Source organism: Tachysurus vachellii, chromosome 11 (genome assembly GCF_030014155.1).
Source record: "Tachysurus vachellii isolate PV-2020 chromosome 11, HZAU_Pvac_v1, whole genome shotgun sequence".
Taxonomy (NCBI): domain Eukaryota; kingdom Metazoa; phylum Chordata; class Actinopteri; order Siluriformes; family Bagridae; genus Tachysurus; species Tachysurus vachellii.
The window spans coordinates 4,843,535-4,860,000 of NC_083470.1; the positions used below are offsets into that span (position 1 = coordinate 4,843,535).

General features: G+C 40.9%; 1 protein-coding gene across 1 annotated transcript in view; it reads left to right on the forward strand.

The window, feature by feature from the left end:
- The first annotated feature begins 1,440 nt into the window (after positions 1-1,440).
- The window catches only part of kcnd1 (potassium voltage-gated channel, Shal-related subfamily, member 1), a 73,415-nt gene continuing 58,389 nt past the window's right edge, over positions 1,441-16,466 (forward strand). Inside the window, exons 1-2 of the mRNA XM_060882380.1 lie at positions 1,441-1,626; positions 2,544-4,439. Of these exons, the coding sequence (XP_060738363.1) occupies positions 3,325-4,439 (1,115 nt within the window). The 5' untranslated portion in view covers positions 1,441-1,626; positions 2,544-3,324. The remainder of the gene's footprint in view (positions 1,627-2,543; positions 4,440-16,466) is intronic.

A 16,466-nucleotide genomic window follows, 5' to 3' on the forward strand; every position in this document is an offset into this window, starting at 1 on the left:
ATTCCATGTAGCACCATTAATCACGCTTTAGTTTACTTAACATGAGGAACCTTTAACATAATGAATTTTATGTAAAACCCTATAGCCAAGGCTTTTCATTTATGGCATTTGGCAGATACCCTCATCCAAAGCAACTTACATTCTTTATCTCATTTTTATCTTCTTCTTCCTCTACTTTCAGCTTTTCCTGTTAGGGGTCGCTACAGCGAATCACCTAACTCTATCCTTGACATCCTCCACTCTTGCACCAGTTACCTTCATATCCTCTTTTAACACATCCATATATCTCCTCTTTGGCCTTCCATCTCCAACATCCTTCTACCAATATAACCATCTCTCTCCTTTGTAAATGTCCAAACCATCTCAATCTAGCCTCTCTGACCTTGTCCCCAATACAGTCACTCTGATGTGCTCTTTCCTAATCCTGTCCTCATCTCTGCTACTTTTATCTCATTTTTATACAACTGAGCAACTGCGGAATAAAGGCCTTGAGCCTTGCCCCTCAGGGGCAGCTTGGTGGACCTGGGATTTGAACTCACAACTTTCCAATTGGTAGTCCAATACTACCCACTAAGCTACCACACCCCCAAGGGTTTCAGAGGACGACCTCATCTGAAGGCATCAAAATATACTGACTGGCATTATATGTAAATTTGTAACTATAACAAAAAGAAATTATGTCGAATGCAAGACTTAGCTACTGTACTGCAGTGTAGTAAGATTTAATACTGTATGTTGGTGCAGCAGGTATGACAGCTCTAGGGTCACCGATTCGAACCTGAGCTCAGGTTACTGTTTCACATGTTCTCTTCGTGTCAGTGTGGGATTCCTTGGGCTTTCCTCCCACCTCGCAAATGGATTCAGTGCATGGTGGACTGTAATGAACTGGCAACCGGCCAGGTGTACCGTCTCACGCTGTGTTCCCTGCATAGGCATTCGATCTCCACTGACCAGGATAAGACCAGAATCAGGGAATGACGGAATGTGAAACGGAAGTAATGTCTGTCAGGCTGCTATAAAGATGAAGAACCATTTGAGCTGAAGTGTTTTTCAGAATTGACTCTGCAGTGTTTGTATGTAAAATCTGCTTCCTTACTGCATTCTCTTTGTAATGCATTTGCGAGTTAAGTATTAGATGGACGTGTAAGTATATGAGAGAGACAGAAATCCTGTGTGTGTGTGTGTGTGTGTGTGTGTGTGTGTGTGTGTGTGAGAGAGAGAGAGAGAGAGAGAGAGAGAGAGAGAGAGAGAGAGAGAGACATAGGGAGGGGGTTGAGCAAGCAAACGAGAGAGCAGGAGAGAGAAGCAGTGTGTGAGACGAACAGCACAAGCTGAGAAGAGGAGTAGAAGGAGAGAGAGAGAGAGAGAGAGAGAGAGAGAGAGAGAGAGAGAAGCTAAGAGGACTAAGCATTACAATCACTTCTTCTCTAGCCTCTGTGTGCTATGCTGAGACGGCTGCGGACTGTTTCTTTTTTTTCTTTTTTTCTTTCTTTCTCTTTCTTTTTCTTTCTTTCTTTTTTTCCGCCTTATCCCGTTTCTCATTCTTTTTTTTTCTTTCTTTCTCTCACCTGCTTTCTGTCACACAGGACCCATCATCTCATCCTACCAAGATCCTCATAATGGGAGGTAATTATAATCCTTATTAAGCTCCAAAATAGCTTCGAGATGCCTGTGAGACATTTGAGTTTGAGAGCTCAGAACTTCGTTACAGATCAAGACTTTCATCAGCTCTTCTTTATTTTTTATTTGTAATCGACTCAGAGACGTTTGGACCTCATTCAGAGTTGTGACATTTGGTAAAATACATGGATTTGTTGACTGCAGCGGACTATAGTACTGGTAAAAAAAAAAAAAAAAAATATATATATATATATATATATATATATATATATATATATATATATATATATATATATATATATATATAAGTAATATCAAAAAACACATTTGTTTTCATTCTGATGTTATAGATAGCAGTCTGTGTCATTTTTCCCCGGACTGCTTATTAACTTCTAAATGAACTTGCTGTGTTATATTAGAGGCAGTAAACTGATATTGATTTTTGATTGTGTGAGTATGTGAGAGATTCCCTGGATCAAGTCTGGGTTGGGTTAGTCATGTCCTTCTTAATGCTTTATGACAGGCAAAAATTGAAGTGTTGCATGCATGGCTCTGGTTTGAATCTCACTTCAGCTGTCATGCTGCGAGAGTATTTGTTTACCGGAGACTTTTGTTTACCCAGGAACATGAAATAAGTTTGCAGTTAATTGTGAAGCTTGGAAAATAATCAGAATTTTGACCAATAATAATGTTACGGGTTAGGGTTAGGGTTAGGGTTAGGGTGACCCTAGTCACGATGCTATCATATGCTTTATGTTGGTATATTTTGGTATATGTTTGTATATGTTGGTAGATTGTTTTCCTGAACTTACTTTGTAGCTTGTTTCTCTGAAGAAGCCTGCGGAGCAGCAGTGACAGTGCGTCCAGGCTTCACGTGTCAGAGCTGTACAGTATCTGAGCTTCTGTTTTGTTTGTTCTGACAGGGACATTAAGGACCTCGCCGTATATGGATTAAAGGTGCCTGCGATGCCGAGATCACCGTTCAAAAGCCACGTCCACCATCGCTGAAATCGAGTAGCCACTTAAGGCTCACTTGTAAGGGAGGGGAGACACTCAGGATCAAAGCTCTTAAACAACAGAGAGTTAAAGAGGAAAAAGAGAGGAAAAAGTGTGTGTGTGTGTGTGAGAGAGAGAGAGAGAGAGAGAGAGAGAGAGAGAAAGAAAGAGAGAGTGCAGCAAAGATTTGCCTATCTTGCAATTTCAGAGACCGTCATCACAATTTAATAAGAATCTGAAGTCGTCTTTAGTCAGTGTGTGTGTGAGCGAGCCAGCAGACTTACTGTAAAATGATTTTATGAACAAGACGCTGCAGGAAAAAGGCTCCGAGGAGAGAATTTAAATTTTTACAACGGGGCCGTTTAAGGGGCCCTTTTCATTTCATGATTAGAAGCAAGTTTGCCATGTGATGTCAAATGGCACCGGATGTACCCTTGTTCGTCCAATGGAACTGTTGCGAGTTTTTGTTTCCTAATGATGATGACGATGATGAAATTTGCCTGAACTCGATCACCTTGCAGGATCGTCACCCTGTGAGTTACAAGGACAGCCTGGCTGAAAAAGAAACCCAAAACAGCTCGAATATTTTGTTCCTCAGTTCAGAGAGAACCCCTCAGGGTCCGACACCATTCTCTTTACTCTCTACATAATTTCTACTCTTTAGAAAACAAAACCAAAAAAACCTCTAGTAACAAATCAACAAATAAAATGGCTGCTGGAGTCGCAACATGGTTACCTTTTGCTCGGGCAGCGGCAGTTGGCTGGCTTCCTCTGGCCAAAAAGACTATGCCCAAACCCCCTGTTGATAAAAAGAGCCGCAACGATGAGATCCTGATAGTTAACGTGAGCGGGCTGCGCTTCCAGACATGGAAAAACACCCTGGACCGTTATCCTGACACCTTGCTGGGAAGCTCTGAAAAGGAATTCTTCTTTAATGAAGACACTCAGGAATATTTCTTTGATAGGGACCCGGAGATGTTTCGGCACGTCCTGAACTTCTACCGCACAGGCAAGCTGCACTACCCACGGCAGGAGTGCATCCAAGCTTTCGACGAGGAGCTGGCTTTCTACGGCATTGTCCCGGACATCATCGGGGACTGCTGTATGGAAGAGTACCGTGACCGCAAAAAGGAAAATCAGGAGAGGCTGGCAGTGGACACGGAGGCAGAGATGGCGACAGACCAACCCTTACCTCCAAACAGCACACCTCGTGAGCGCTTGTGGAGAGCTTTCGAGAATCCGCACACCAGCACGATGGCTCTGGTGTTCTACTACGTCACAGGATTCTTCATTGCCGTTTCAGTTATTGCTAACGTAGTGGAGACTGTGCCGTGCCGAGCACCCAAAGGCAGCCAAAAGGACTTGCCTTGTGGTGAGAAGTACTCTGTGGCATTCTTCTGCATGGATACGGCATGCGTGCTCATTTTCACATTCGAGTACCTGATGAGGTTATTCGCCGCCCCCAGCCGCTGCAAGTTCATGCGCTCGGTGATGAGCGTCATTGATGTTGTGGCCATCATGCCCTACTACATTGGCTTGGTCATGCCTGAGAATGAGGATGTGAGCGGTGCTTTTGTCACGCTTCGTGTCTTTCGGGTCTTCCGCATCTTTAAGTTCTCGCGCCACTCACAGGGCTTGCGCATCCTTGGCTACACGTTAAAGAGCTGTGCCTCTGAGCTTGGCTTCCTCCTCTTCTCCCTCACCATGGCCATCATTATCTTCGCCACAGTTATGTTCTATGCAGAGAAAGGCACCAAGGAAACCAACTTCACCAGCATTCCAGCGTCCTTCTGGTACACCATTGTCACTATGACAACGCTGGGGTGAGTCCATCTGTTTATTTGCCTTTATGTGACTCGAATGTACTGTAGGCAAATTTGTTGTCTCTGCTTAAGATTCTAATGTCATTGTATCAAGAAAATAAACAGTGTTGTGGCCCTGCAGGCCCGAATTTCATAATTTTTTCTTAATAACGACACCTATTTTTTTTATTTTTGTTTTACGTAGACATAACGAGCGATACACATTCGCTCGAGGTGAAGTGTAGCAGCAGTTCAGGTTCTTGCAAAAAAAGCGAACGAGATCCATTAAGGACTCTAGGAAATTCCCCTGTGCCTAAATCCACTTACAGCTTCATTTCTCATGCATGCTGCTGACTGTGTCCTGACATACAAGTTCTGTGGAAAGCTTCACAGTAACGTATGAAGTGGTGTGTAATACTGTGTATCAGGTAGTGACATGATCTGTGCATCTGAAAAAAAACGACTGTGAAGGACAGCAGGTTTCTAACAAAAGGTTTAATATCACATGTACTCATGAGGTTTTCTAGCATAACAAACTTTTATTCGAATACTTTTTTATTTCAGATTTATATATAAAAAATCTAAATGTTACTATTCTCATATAATAAAAGATACGTTATATATGTGAAAGGGACTAAATCATAAGTGTTGAAAAAATCGCAGGACTTGGCGGTGTTTGCTGTGTTAATTAACATTAAGTGTTAAACTTATGATAAAACATAAGAAATGTATTAAATGATGCTTGTTTAAATGTTAATGAAACAGCTGCACTGACTAATGTGCTTTCAGTCCATGACTATAAGTTAATAAGTTAGCATTAAATAGCATTCCTGGCTATTGCTTTGACTTGAAAGTGTTTCTTTAGTGCTTTAAAGAATTTAAGAAAAATTTCTACATCTTTGCACAGTAGTATTTTCCTCATAGTTTTTCCTTGCAACGGTTAATATTTTTTTTTATTAGAAAATATAAATATAAATAAATATCAATATATATATATATATATATATATATATATATATATATATATATATATATATATATATATTTTTTTTTTTTTTTCTAAAATATTTTTTTTTTAATTTTTAATACAAAATGTTTTTTAAATTTTTAATACAATTTGTAGGGCACGGTGGCTTAGTGGTTAGCACATCATTCGCCTCACACTTCCAGTGTTAGGGGTTCGATTCCTGCCTCCCCCTTGTGTGTGTGGAGTTTGCATGTTCTCCCCGTGCCTCGGGGGTTTCCTCCGGGTACTCCGGTTTCCTCCCCCGGTCCAAAGACATGCATGGTAGGTTGATTGGCATCTCTGGAAAATTGTCCGTAGTGTGTGATTGCGTGAGTGAATGAGAGTGTGTGTGTGCCCTGCGATGGGTTGGCACTCCGTCCAGGGTGTATCCTGCCTTGATGCCCGATGACGCCTGAGATAGGCACAGGCTCCCCGTGACCCGAGGTAGTTCGGATAAGCTTTAGAAAATGAGATGAGTAATACAATTTGAATTCATTATTTTTACAATTTACAATTTTTATTTGAATTTGAATTTTTTCTTCAAATTAAATTTTTTACATTGTTTTATTCAAAGTAAAGCTGGTTTGTGAAACTGTCCGTGGTTAAAAGCACAATAGAAATAAAACTGAATCGAATCGAAAATTGAATTTCCACACTCACCTGCACAGTAGTAACATTTCCACATCCGTTCCTGTCGTCCGATCTCACACAGAATTGGCATCATTGAAGTGCTGAAGCATTTCAGATTTTTTGACAATGACCCCTTTGTTGCAGGAATATGCTGACTGTGTGTTTCTGCCTTTTGAGGCCAAACATTTTTTAAACTCACAAATCAGAGAAAGTAATTTCGCTGAAAGGAAAAAAGACAAGCTGTGAAAGATCAACATTTTCTTCTGGTAGTGGATCATTTTGTCTGTAGGTGAACTTTGACTTGTAAAGTTTTTGATGAATTTGATGCTTGTTTTTAGGCACTGGTGGCTCAAGTGGTTAACGCTCTGGGGATCAGGGTTCAAGCCCCAGCACTGCCAAGCTGCCACTGTTGGGCCCTTGATCAAGGCCCTTAACCCTCACTGCTCCAGGGTGCTGTATCATGTCTGACCCTGCACTTTTGCCCCTTTTCCACCGAGGCAGTTTGAGTGCTGGTTCGGAGCCTAATTTAGAACCAGTTCTTTCTTTTTCAACAGCCAAAGCACCGTCTCTGAACCAGGAAAAGTGGTTCTTAAGTAGCACCAAAACGTTGCTGGTCTAGACTTAAGAACCGCTTGTGTTAGGGGCTGTGGGCGGGGCTGTGGGCGGGGCTACTGTTAGCGCATTTGATAATGTACCTTAAGTATACTAATGTTTAATACACTTTTACTTTACCACAATATGATCAATTATCAGCACACATGATAGTAGGTACGTAGCTACATGCTAAGGCTAACTTTTTTCTGTGTTAATGATAAAATAATATGTACTTTCTCGATTACAACCTCCGTTTATACAAATTACCTGGAGCTGCACGTACACGTTGGATTCGCCGCGTTTGGATGGTAATGTAGGTTCACAAAGCCATGAGCATTAACAGTAAAGCAACATCCGCCACTGTTGATGTTGTGTTTGCCGCTGCTGCGCTAAAGTTGCTGGGAAACGTGACACATGTACTCAGACTCGGCTCTGTGATGGCTCTGAACCAGCACCCGGTTCCTTTTGGCGAAAAAGGGGTATTTGACCCTGACCTCCAAAGTTAGGATATGTGAAGATAGAAATTCACTGTGCTCTAATGTATATGTGACAAAATAAAGGCTTTTATTCTATCGTAAGCAGCATTCTGTTCTGCTTTCTCTTTGCTTTCTACTAGGGATGAGCGAGTACAGCATTATCTGTATCTGTATCTGTATCTGTTAACCATATGAATTATCTGTATCTGTATCTGTACTCAGAGTGGGTGGGGCCTGTCTTGAAATGGGCGGGGCTTTAACCGGTAATAATTTATTTGTAATATTTATAACACTAGCTTACTACCTTTATGTTTTTATGAAATACAGCAAAAACGTGTCACACTCAGTGTCTGGTTACTGGTTAGAGACAGCTGAAGGTTTAAAAAAGAAAAAAAATCTCCGACAGGCGGAGACGCAATGCGAGTCGCATTCTACCAAGCAAGCACCACGTCTGAACGAACCCACGTTTACCAGAACTCTACTGGTTAGTAAGTACGTATTATTAACGTTACAACCCGAAGTAAAAAGCTGAAGAAACCCTAAACGTTAACGGAAAAGACCCGTGAACCCGAGTGACTGAGGGAGAGACAGAGAGCTGTTCTGTGTGTGACTGTGAGTGAGCAGAGCGAGACACAGCAACACAATACATCTGTATGTGTGTAGGGGAGGGGCGCTGTGACTAGCCTATCACAGAACGCTGACACAATCAGATACCCAATGATGATTTTCATTCAATCCGAGCACAGATATTGACTCGTATTATTCGTATAATACTCGTACTCGGCAGAAGTGCTTTATCCGTACCGGATACTCGTTTCAGCTGAGTATCCGGCTCATCTCTACTTTCTACTACAACTAGGATTTTCTTCTTAGCGATGTTGGCACCTCTGCTTACTATTCAGGACGGATTGGCTATGAATCTGAAAAGCAGTTTGTGTAAGACAGATAGCCCAAGCATTTCCTATCCATTTCGAATCCTTTTTTGAACGTCAGGGGGATGTGTGTTGCTCAGCTGGATGAGAGTAAACGTGACAGCAGTCAATTTAACATTCATGTGGAGTAAATTACAGGAGCCTGTCACATTAATGCTGGTGATTAGGTACAGCACTAACCTGAGAGAGAGAAGACGTGTGTGGGCCGTGCGTCTTTTTTTGACTGATACTGCACCATCTCTCACCATGATGGATGGTTGGAATGAGGATGTGTATCACAGACATCAGGCTTACATTCAACGTGTGTGTGTGAGTGTGTGTGTGTGTGTGTGAATCATTTGTGCGTAATTTAGAAGAACATTTAGAAGAAAATAGATGCAGAACAACATTCTGTAACATATCGTAATACTGCTAAACAACTACAAATTCTAATATCAGTGAATTTCTACTTTCATATGAGTAAAGAAAAGAAAACATAAGCCCCACAAAACAGGAGCAAATTCCATTTTTGGCCTCTGGAATTTGCTCCTGTTTTGTGGTGCTTATGTTTTCCTTAACTCTCTGAGATGCCCCGAGAGCTACCTTTTTTCCCCCCTTAAGCTTTCTGTTCTGTGTATGTTTGTGTATATTTGTGTATGTTGATGAGATGATAATCTTTATGTGTATTAAGCACAATAAACACTGTAAGATTAACATGGCAGTTGGGTGGGTGGACTCCAGATGGCTAAATTAAGACGAATTTGAAAAGATGGAATATGAATATGATGTCAGCGATGTGGGGATAAAAACAGACCCAAATGCAGGATGGCTAAAATAAACTGGTTTATTAAATAAATAAAAAAACACAAAACAGGAACACGAACAGGACAACAGACATGACATGAGACGTCCTTGCCCCAGAAGACAAGGATTCCGTGCCGCCATAGGCAATGCGGTAATAGGCAAGATCCAGGAGGGGGAGCAAGGCACACAGCGAGGCAGGTGGGGGGAGCAAGGCACACGGCGATGCAGGTGGGGGGAGCAAGACACACGGCGAAGTGAAGCGACGTCCCCCACCGGACAGATGCGGGTCGATGTAGCAGGACACCGAGAAAAAAACAAACAAAACCGGGATGGTGACATCGTCCACCGGCAGGAAGTGAGGCGGCATGAATGGTGTATGAATTGTGTATGCATGGTGTATGGTGTATGAATAGTGTATACATGATGAATGGTGTATGGCGTATGGATGGTGTATACATGATGAATGGTGTATGCATGGTGTATGCATGGTTTATGAATGGTGTATGCATGGTATATGAATGGTGTATGAATGGTTTATGAATTGTGTATGAATGGTGAATGGCGTATGAATGGTGAATGGCGTATGAATGCTGTATGTATAGTGAATGAATGGTGTATGGATGGTGTATAAATGGTAGATGCATGATGAATGGTGTATGCATGGTGTATACATGATGAATGGTGTATGCATGGTGTATGCATGGTTTATGAATGGTGTATGCATGGTATATGAATGGTGTATGAATTGTGTACAAAAGGTGAATGGCGTATGAATGCTGTATGTATAGTGAATGAATGGTGTATAAATGGTATACGCATGATGAATGGTGTATGGATGGTGTATGGATGGTGTATGCATGATGAATGGTGTACAAATGGTGTATGGTGTATGAATGGTATATGAATGGTGTATGAATTGTGTACGAATGGTGAATGGCGTATGAATGCTGTATGTATAGTGAATGAATGGTGTATGAATGGTGTATAAATGTTGTATGCATGATGAATGGTGTATGAATGGTGTACGAATGGTGTATGCATGGTTTATGAATGGTGTATGCATGGTGTATGAATGGTGTATCCACGGTGTATGCATGGTGTACATCACAAGATGCCACATTAACATGTATATGGTCTTTCTCTGTCCCGCGAGTGTCCTATCTCTATCTAACTTCACTATTTGACTTCACCCAAATGAGGAGGTCTTTCTTTTTGAGTCTGGTTCCTCTCAAGGTTTCCTTCTCATATCATCTCAGTGAGTTTTTCCTCAAAGGATTCCAGTCATGATGCACAAATCTAGGCACAAAACACCCTGTGTCTCCTATTAGCATCTGTATTTGCATTTATTTAGTACGGTACCTGTTCATTCTGATTTGGTTACATCGCTAACAGGTAATGTTTTATTCAAACGCATTTTTAGCAAACTTCTCGAGACATGGTAGGCCACCAACAGAGAAGGTTTTGCTCTCTTCTCTGAAGGGAAGCATTGCACTATATACCATAAGAGCCTGCTTTTTTTGTTTATTTCTAGATTGATAGTATTGTCATGAGGTATTGATTTCACACAGTAATGATAAACACAGCACGCTTACTGTAGGTCTGTGCTCTGGTAATGCTCTGAATGTATCTGAAGTAATCAATACCTGATCGATGTCAGTGTGTAATACTCTCAGACACCTGTTGCAGGTCATAAAGCTTTGATGATTAGCACACAAGCCCAATCAGATGTTCAGTGTTATAGCTAGGAAGCCGTTTGCAGTGTATTTTTTTTTTTTACAGCCATTTTTCCATTAAACAGCCTTGAGAAGCTTTCCTCAAGGTTACACTGATGTGCATTCACTGTGTTTCAGGTGCAGCCAGCCTTGTAAGGAACAGTTTGTCCTTTAAAGCTGCGAGAGGTGTCTTAACTCTAGGCTCTTTAGGGAAACCCTCATCAGAGACTAATCTCTAACACGTTCAGTTACTAACAACTCTCCAAACAGTGGCTTAGGAACACTGTTGTCATTTTCATTGTGTCGTTCAATCAACGATTGATGTCACCATGATTTGCATGTGCAATATGCAAGCTGAAATCACAGTAAATGCAGAATTTAATGCAAACACACACACACACATACACACAAAGCAGCTCCCACTGGTTGCATGCTTCATTGTGCATGCTAACGAACGCCTCTTTGGTGTAAATGAGTACATCTGTATGCATGTGTGTGCGTTTGTGCGTGCACGTGTTCCTGCCCAGATAACACAAAGATCCCCAGATGCATTCTTGCTCCAGGGCTGATGAGGCTTGCTTTTCCTGCTGAAAGCCTGTTTAAATGCTTCGTTTTTAGCCTTGTTGTGCGGAAAAAGACTAGGAGGAGTGTGTGCCGATCAAATCGGAGCTGAAAGAAGTCTTCAGAGTTTCCCGCGAAAGAGTGCAGGATTGTATCTGAAATTTGATTCACACACTATTATCACGGGGAGGCACGGTGGCTTAGTGGTTAGCACGTTCGCCTCACACCTCCAGGGTCGGGGCTCGATTCCCGCTTCCGCCTTGTGTGTTTATGGAGTTTGCATGTTCTCCCCGTGCCTCGGGGGTTTCCTCCGGGTACTCCGGTTTCCTCCACCGGTCCAAAGACATGCATGGTAGGTTGATTGGCATCTCTGGAAAATTGTCCATAGTGTGTGTGTGCGTGAGTGAATGAGAGTGTGTGTGTGCACTGCGATGGGTTGGCACTCCGTCCAGGGTGTATCCTGCCTTGATGCCCAATGACGCCTGAGATAGGCACAGGCTCCCCGTGACCCGAGGTAGTTCGGATAAGCGGTAGAAGATGAATGAATGAATGAACTATTATCACGCTAATCTGAATCTAGTTTTCTAGCAGGTCATAAAATGTTCTCATTTCTTTGTTATCTCCAACTAATACTTCACCCTGAAACATTAAATGTTTGTGTTGTAGCAGTTGTGCTGCAATTAGCGGTTCTGGTGTTAATTTGTTGGTCTGAGCTGTATTTTTGTTATTCCAGGGACGTGTCTGTGGTTGTCTGCTTTGACGCTTCAATTTTGGATAACGGTTAGGGTTCACTGTTATTCAAAGGTTCTTTACTGAGTTAGCAATAAAGAGCAAGAGCTTCTTTACTTATTGATCATTTTCCAGTGATGATCGACAATCAGTCGCGTAGTGGAAATGCTGGACTCAAAAGTCACAGAATGCAATGCAGCTCTATGATGTGCATGTTCTCTATGATGTATCTGAGTTACAGCAGAGGCACAACATGACTGGTTACTGATTTATATTAATTTAAGCCATTTGGATGACGTCCTTATCCACAGTGACTGACATTTAATTCATTTATTATACACCTGAGCAGTTAAGGGTTAAGATCCTTGATCAAGGGCCCAGCAGAGGCAGTTTGGTACAGTAGTCCTGGGACTTATCCCAGATAAGTAGTCCAATGTCTTAACCACTGAGCTACCACTTGTAATGATCTACATGACCTACATGATGACAAACTCAATTTTGCATGAAATTTGAAACTTTATACAGTAGGTTATTTTCTTTGAGAAGGTGTATAGATGTAGAGATGAGAGAGCTGGCAGACTAAAGGATGAAGCAAGACCTAAATCCCACCGCACCACTATAAGCACTTTGTTGAGCGGCTTTTTGGAACCGCTAAACAAAGTGACAATGAAAGATTCAGAAGAAAGAATTTTAAACCATAAAAATAAACTTTTAATTAGAAAAGAAACCAGAGTTAATTGAAGATTTCTGACAGAGACTCATTTTACTGCATTTTTTTTTATGCGCTAAAAGATGAGCCAAAGAAAAAAGCAACCCATTTAACCTGATCCTTCTTTTTCTTTGTCATTCAAAGAACCTTCCCTCAGGACCCCTTGACAGCACCTAATCTGATAATGTCAATGAAAATGCTAGAAAAAAGGAGAATAATTCTCTTCTTTACTAGAGGACGTGCACTCTTTAGTCCCATTGGCGTCTCTTCTTCTCCCGAGAGCCCCAGACTCCCGTCTTTCACCATCTGCCGTTAGCTTATATAAGTGTCTTCTGGGACATGAGCCGTCCTTGAACAATCCAAGACCCTGAGGACCTTGCGGTGTAGACGATCACCCGAGTCTAGTGAATTATAGAAGAAGCCTGTGATGCACTTATTTCCAGGGATTTCAGAACAGCGTAACAGATATTGCGTCATGGCAGGCGTGGCCTATTTGATAATCTAACCCTAACCCTAACTCTAACCCTAACCCTAACCTTTACCTGTAGTTTTGTTTTGGTTGTTTATGCTTAACTGTAAGATAATGAAGCATAATAGATAAAAAAATATAAAATCTACCTGTATGACTGTTTTGTCCTTCATTATCCATTGTAGGTATGCTCTTTTGTTTTGAAAGAGGGCGTTTTTCCATGACCTCCAGAAACACACCCACTTTACGTCGTGGTGATGAAACCATTGGAATTTAGTGAAAGACGGAGAAGCCTCTCTAGCAGGAGGCCATGAGAGTTTTAACAGTGTTAGGTAAGGAATGATTTAAAAAGTAATAGAAAGCCATAAACCGAGCCGTACAAGGCGTGGCCCTTGGCCAAATACAGTCTGGTGATGAAGGAACGTATCAAATTCTGCTGAAGAACTGTCTTTCCTATCCTTTAAAATGATTTAGGCCAGTTGTCCCCAACCTGCCTGGTCCGGGGGTCATTTGGTACCGGTCCGCACAGAAAGTTAATCACACTCTGGATGATGTTTTATTTTGAAAAACCTATAACCTAATTTTCTCATCTTGACACAGTTTCATTTACTCTTTATGATGCTTGTTGAATAATTTTATTTTATAATTTTATAATTGGTTCGGATAAGCGGTAGAAGATGAATGAATGAATGAATGAATTTTATAATTTTACAGACCCCTCAAAATCCCAACGCCCCAATGATGGTCCATGAAATGATGTCTTACGATGAAGCGGGTCTGTGGTGCACAAAAATGTGGGGACCGCTGATTTAGGCCATTTGCTCATTTGGTTGATGTTTTTAAACCAAATCAATTTGAGGTTCAAGGTTAAGGCTCTTGATCCAGGACTCGGTACTACTTCTACGGTAACTCACAACTTTCTGACACTTTAATACTCCAGAGCTTTATCCATCGAGCCATGCCAAGTTGTATTTTTATGAGGTAATGTGTTTATAGATTTAGAAGAGTTGAGAGACAATGAGAGAAACCAGCCACCACATGGCAGATATACTAAATGTCAAAATGTCGTGACTGTTGATTGGACACTCTCCAAGAAATAGAGAGAGAGAGACATCTAATAGTTCCAGTAGGAAAGCAGACACCTAGGTACAACACAGTTTGGGACTGAAACGCCCCAAGTGCTTTTATATAATCTAAAATCTAATCTAAGCTAAAATTTGAAGGCGTTTATATTTAACCACTAAAATTTTGTGTAAGGTTATCAACAGAGGGAAAAACACACGTCTCACCCTCAAAGCCAGCAGCCTTACTTTATACCAGACTCTCAGCCATAATATAATTCATTTGTTTATTCTGATTGTTTATACTGATCCGATAAATCGATGCAGAATGGAATGCCATGTACTGGTAAAAAGGGTTAAAACTGATTTCGTATAAGTTTGTAATAAAACATGACAGGACATGAGGGTATAGGAAATGAATAATAAAGAATAAACAATATCGGTGTTGTAATGTGACCTTCTGTGAGTTACTGTTAGCAGCTTTTTAGCAGTTATTTTTTCATCATCTGTATCATTTGTCTAGTAAAAGAAAAAAAATTGTCCTGTTACTAGAAAAAATTCAATAAAAACCTGAAAACCTAAATACAAATAATAATAAACATCACCGTAAAGAAAACCTGATCATACTGTATCAACAACGACACATAAAGAATAGATAATGTTTGGGATCATAAATGTTACATTGATAGCTTTGGTGGTTATCTAGTCATGTTCTGGGGCAGAAATTGGGCTGTGAACCCACTTTATGTTATAAAAGTTAAAGAGCTTCTTGTGGGATGCAGTGAAATTGAATAAAACATTGATGTGTCCATGTTTTAAAAGCTGTCTAAAAAGACTAAAGACGTACGTATTAACGTGTTGCATGTTTCTTCAGTCTTTGCATTTGTTGTATTTAGACATTGCTAAATTTCTTGTACTTTTTGGCGTCTCCAAAACTTTTTTGGATATATTGATTTTTTTCCATCATAAAAAACACTACTGCTTCTGACTACTTCATTATCTCAGATGTCCTTCTGAACATAAAATCAGAATAATTAATAGGATTTGTTTAGGCTGTCTGTGGTACCTTGGGTTAATATGTGTCTTTAAAGACTAAAGCCACTCCACAGACTTAGAGTTATGGATATGCAGACTTTATTATTCGGGACCTTGGTGTCGTCCTTTCTCTTTACAGCCGGATATAGATGCCAAGCCGTAATGACTGGAGTCTGAAATTAGTTACTCTACTTTTCTCTTGGTTGTTAATCATATCAGGTCTAAAATGAATGAGTAAATATGTAATTACTAGTATGTTTTTTGTCCTATAAAACCTATGACCTTCCACGTTCACGCTTCATCGTCATCGGGAACTTTTCTGAAGCTTGAAAATATCAGACGACTCTCCGTTGCGTGCGGAGACCAGTGTGTCATCTCTACTGTGCAGTAAAGAGGAAAGAGGAAAGAGCCTCAAAGAGGACAAGGACGTGTTGTCAAGATCGTTTCTGAACCATGTTACACTAACCTTAATTACAGTACACACTCTGTACTCTTTTAGAATTAAATCAAATCCATTGGATCAAATTCATCAACTTCTTTTATAAAAAAAAATATATATAATACAGATTTGCTATTTATTTGCTAAAACAATCCTAAAGGCATGATTTGTTCTTTAAATCTTTCTATCATTAAAATAATTTGATATCAGTGGAACAGAAATCAACATATTGGGCTTTTTATTTAGTATTAACAAATGAATTTTGATTATTTTTGGACGATCATGAACAAGCACTTGGGGTGTCTCAGAGAGCAAGCAGGAGTTTATCACAATTTCCTAATCTTAAATGTAACCCTGGGCAAACGTGTTTTTTCCTATTCTGTATATTGATATAAAGAGAAAGTTTTATCTATTAGTTTTATCTTTTATATGTTTACACCTGGGGGCACAGTGGCTTAGTGGTTAGCACGTTCGCCTCACACCTCCAGGGTTGGGGTTCGATTCCCGCCTCCGCCTTGTGTGTGGAGTTTGCATTTTCTCCCCGTGCCTCGGGGGTTTCCTCCGGGTACGCCGGTTTCCTCCCCCGGTCCAAAGACATGCATGGTAGGTTGATTGGCATCTCTGGAAAATTGTCCGTAGTGTGTGATTGCGTGAGTGAATGAGAGTGTGTGTGTGCGCCCTGCGATGGGTTGGCACTCCGTCCAGGGTGTATCCTGCCTTCATGCCCGATGACGCCTGATATAGGCACAGGCTCCCTGTGACCTGAGGTAGTTCGGATAAGCGGTAGAAAATGAATGTTTACACCTACAATTTAGCAACAACAAAATAATGTTCTGATAATATTAACAGGGGATGTGGTGGCCTAGTGGTTAAGGTGTTGGACTTCCAATTGGAAGGTTGTGAGTTCAAATC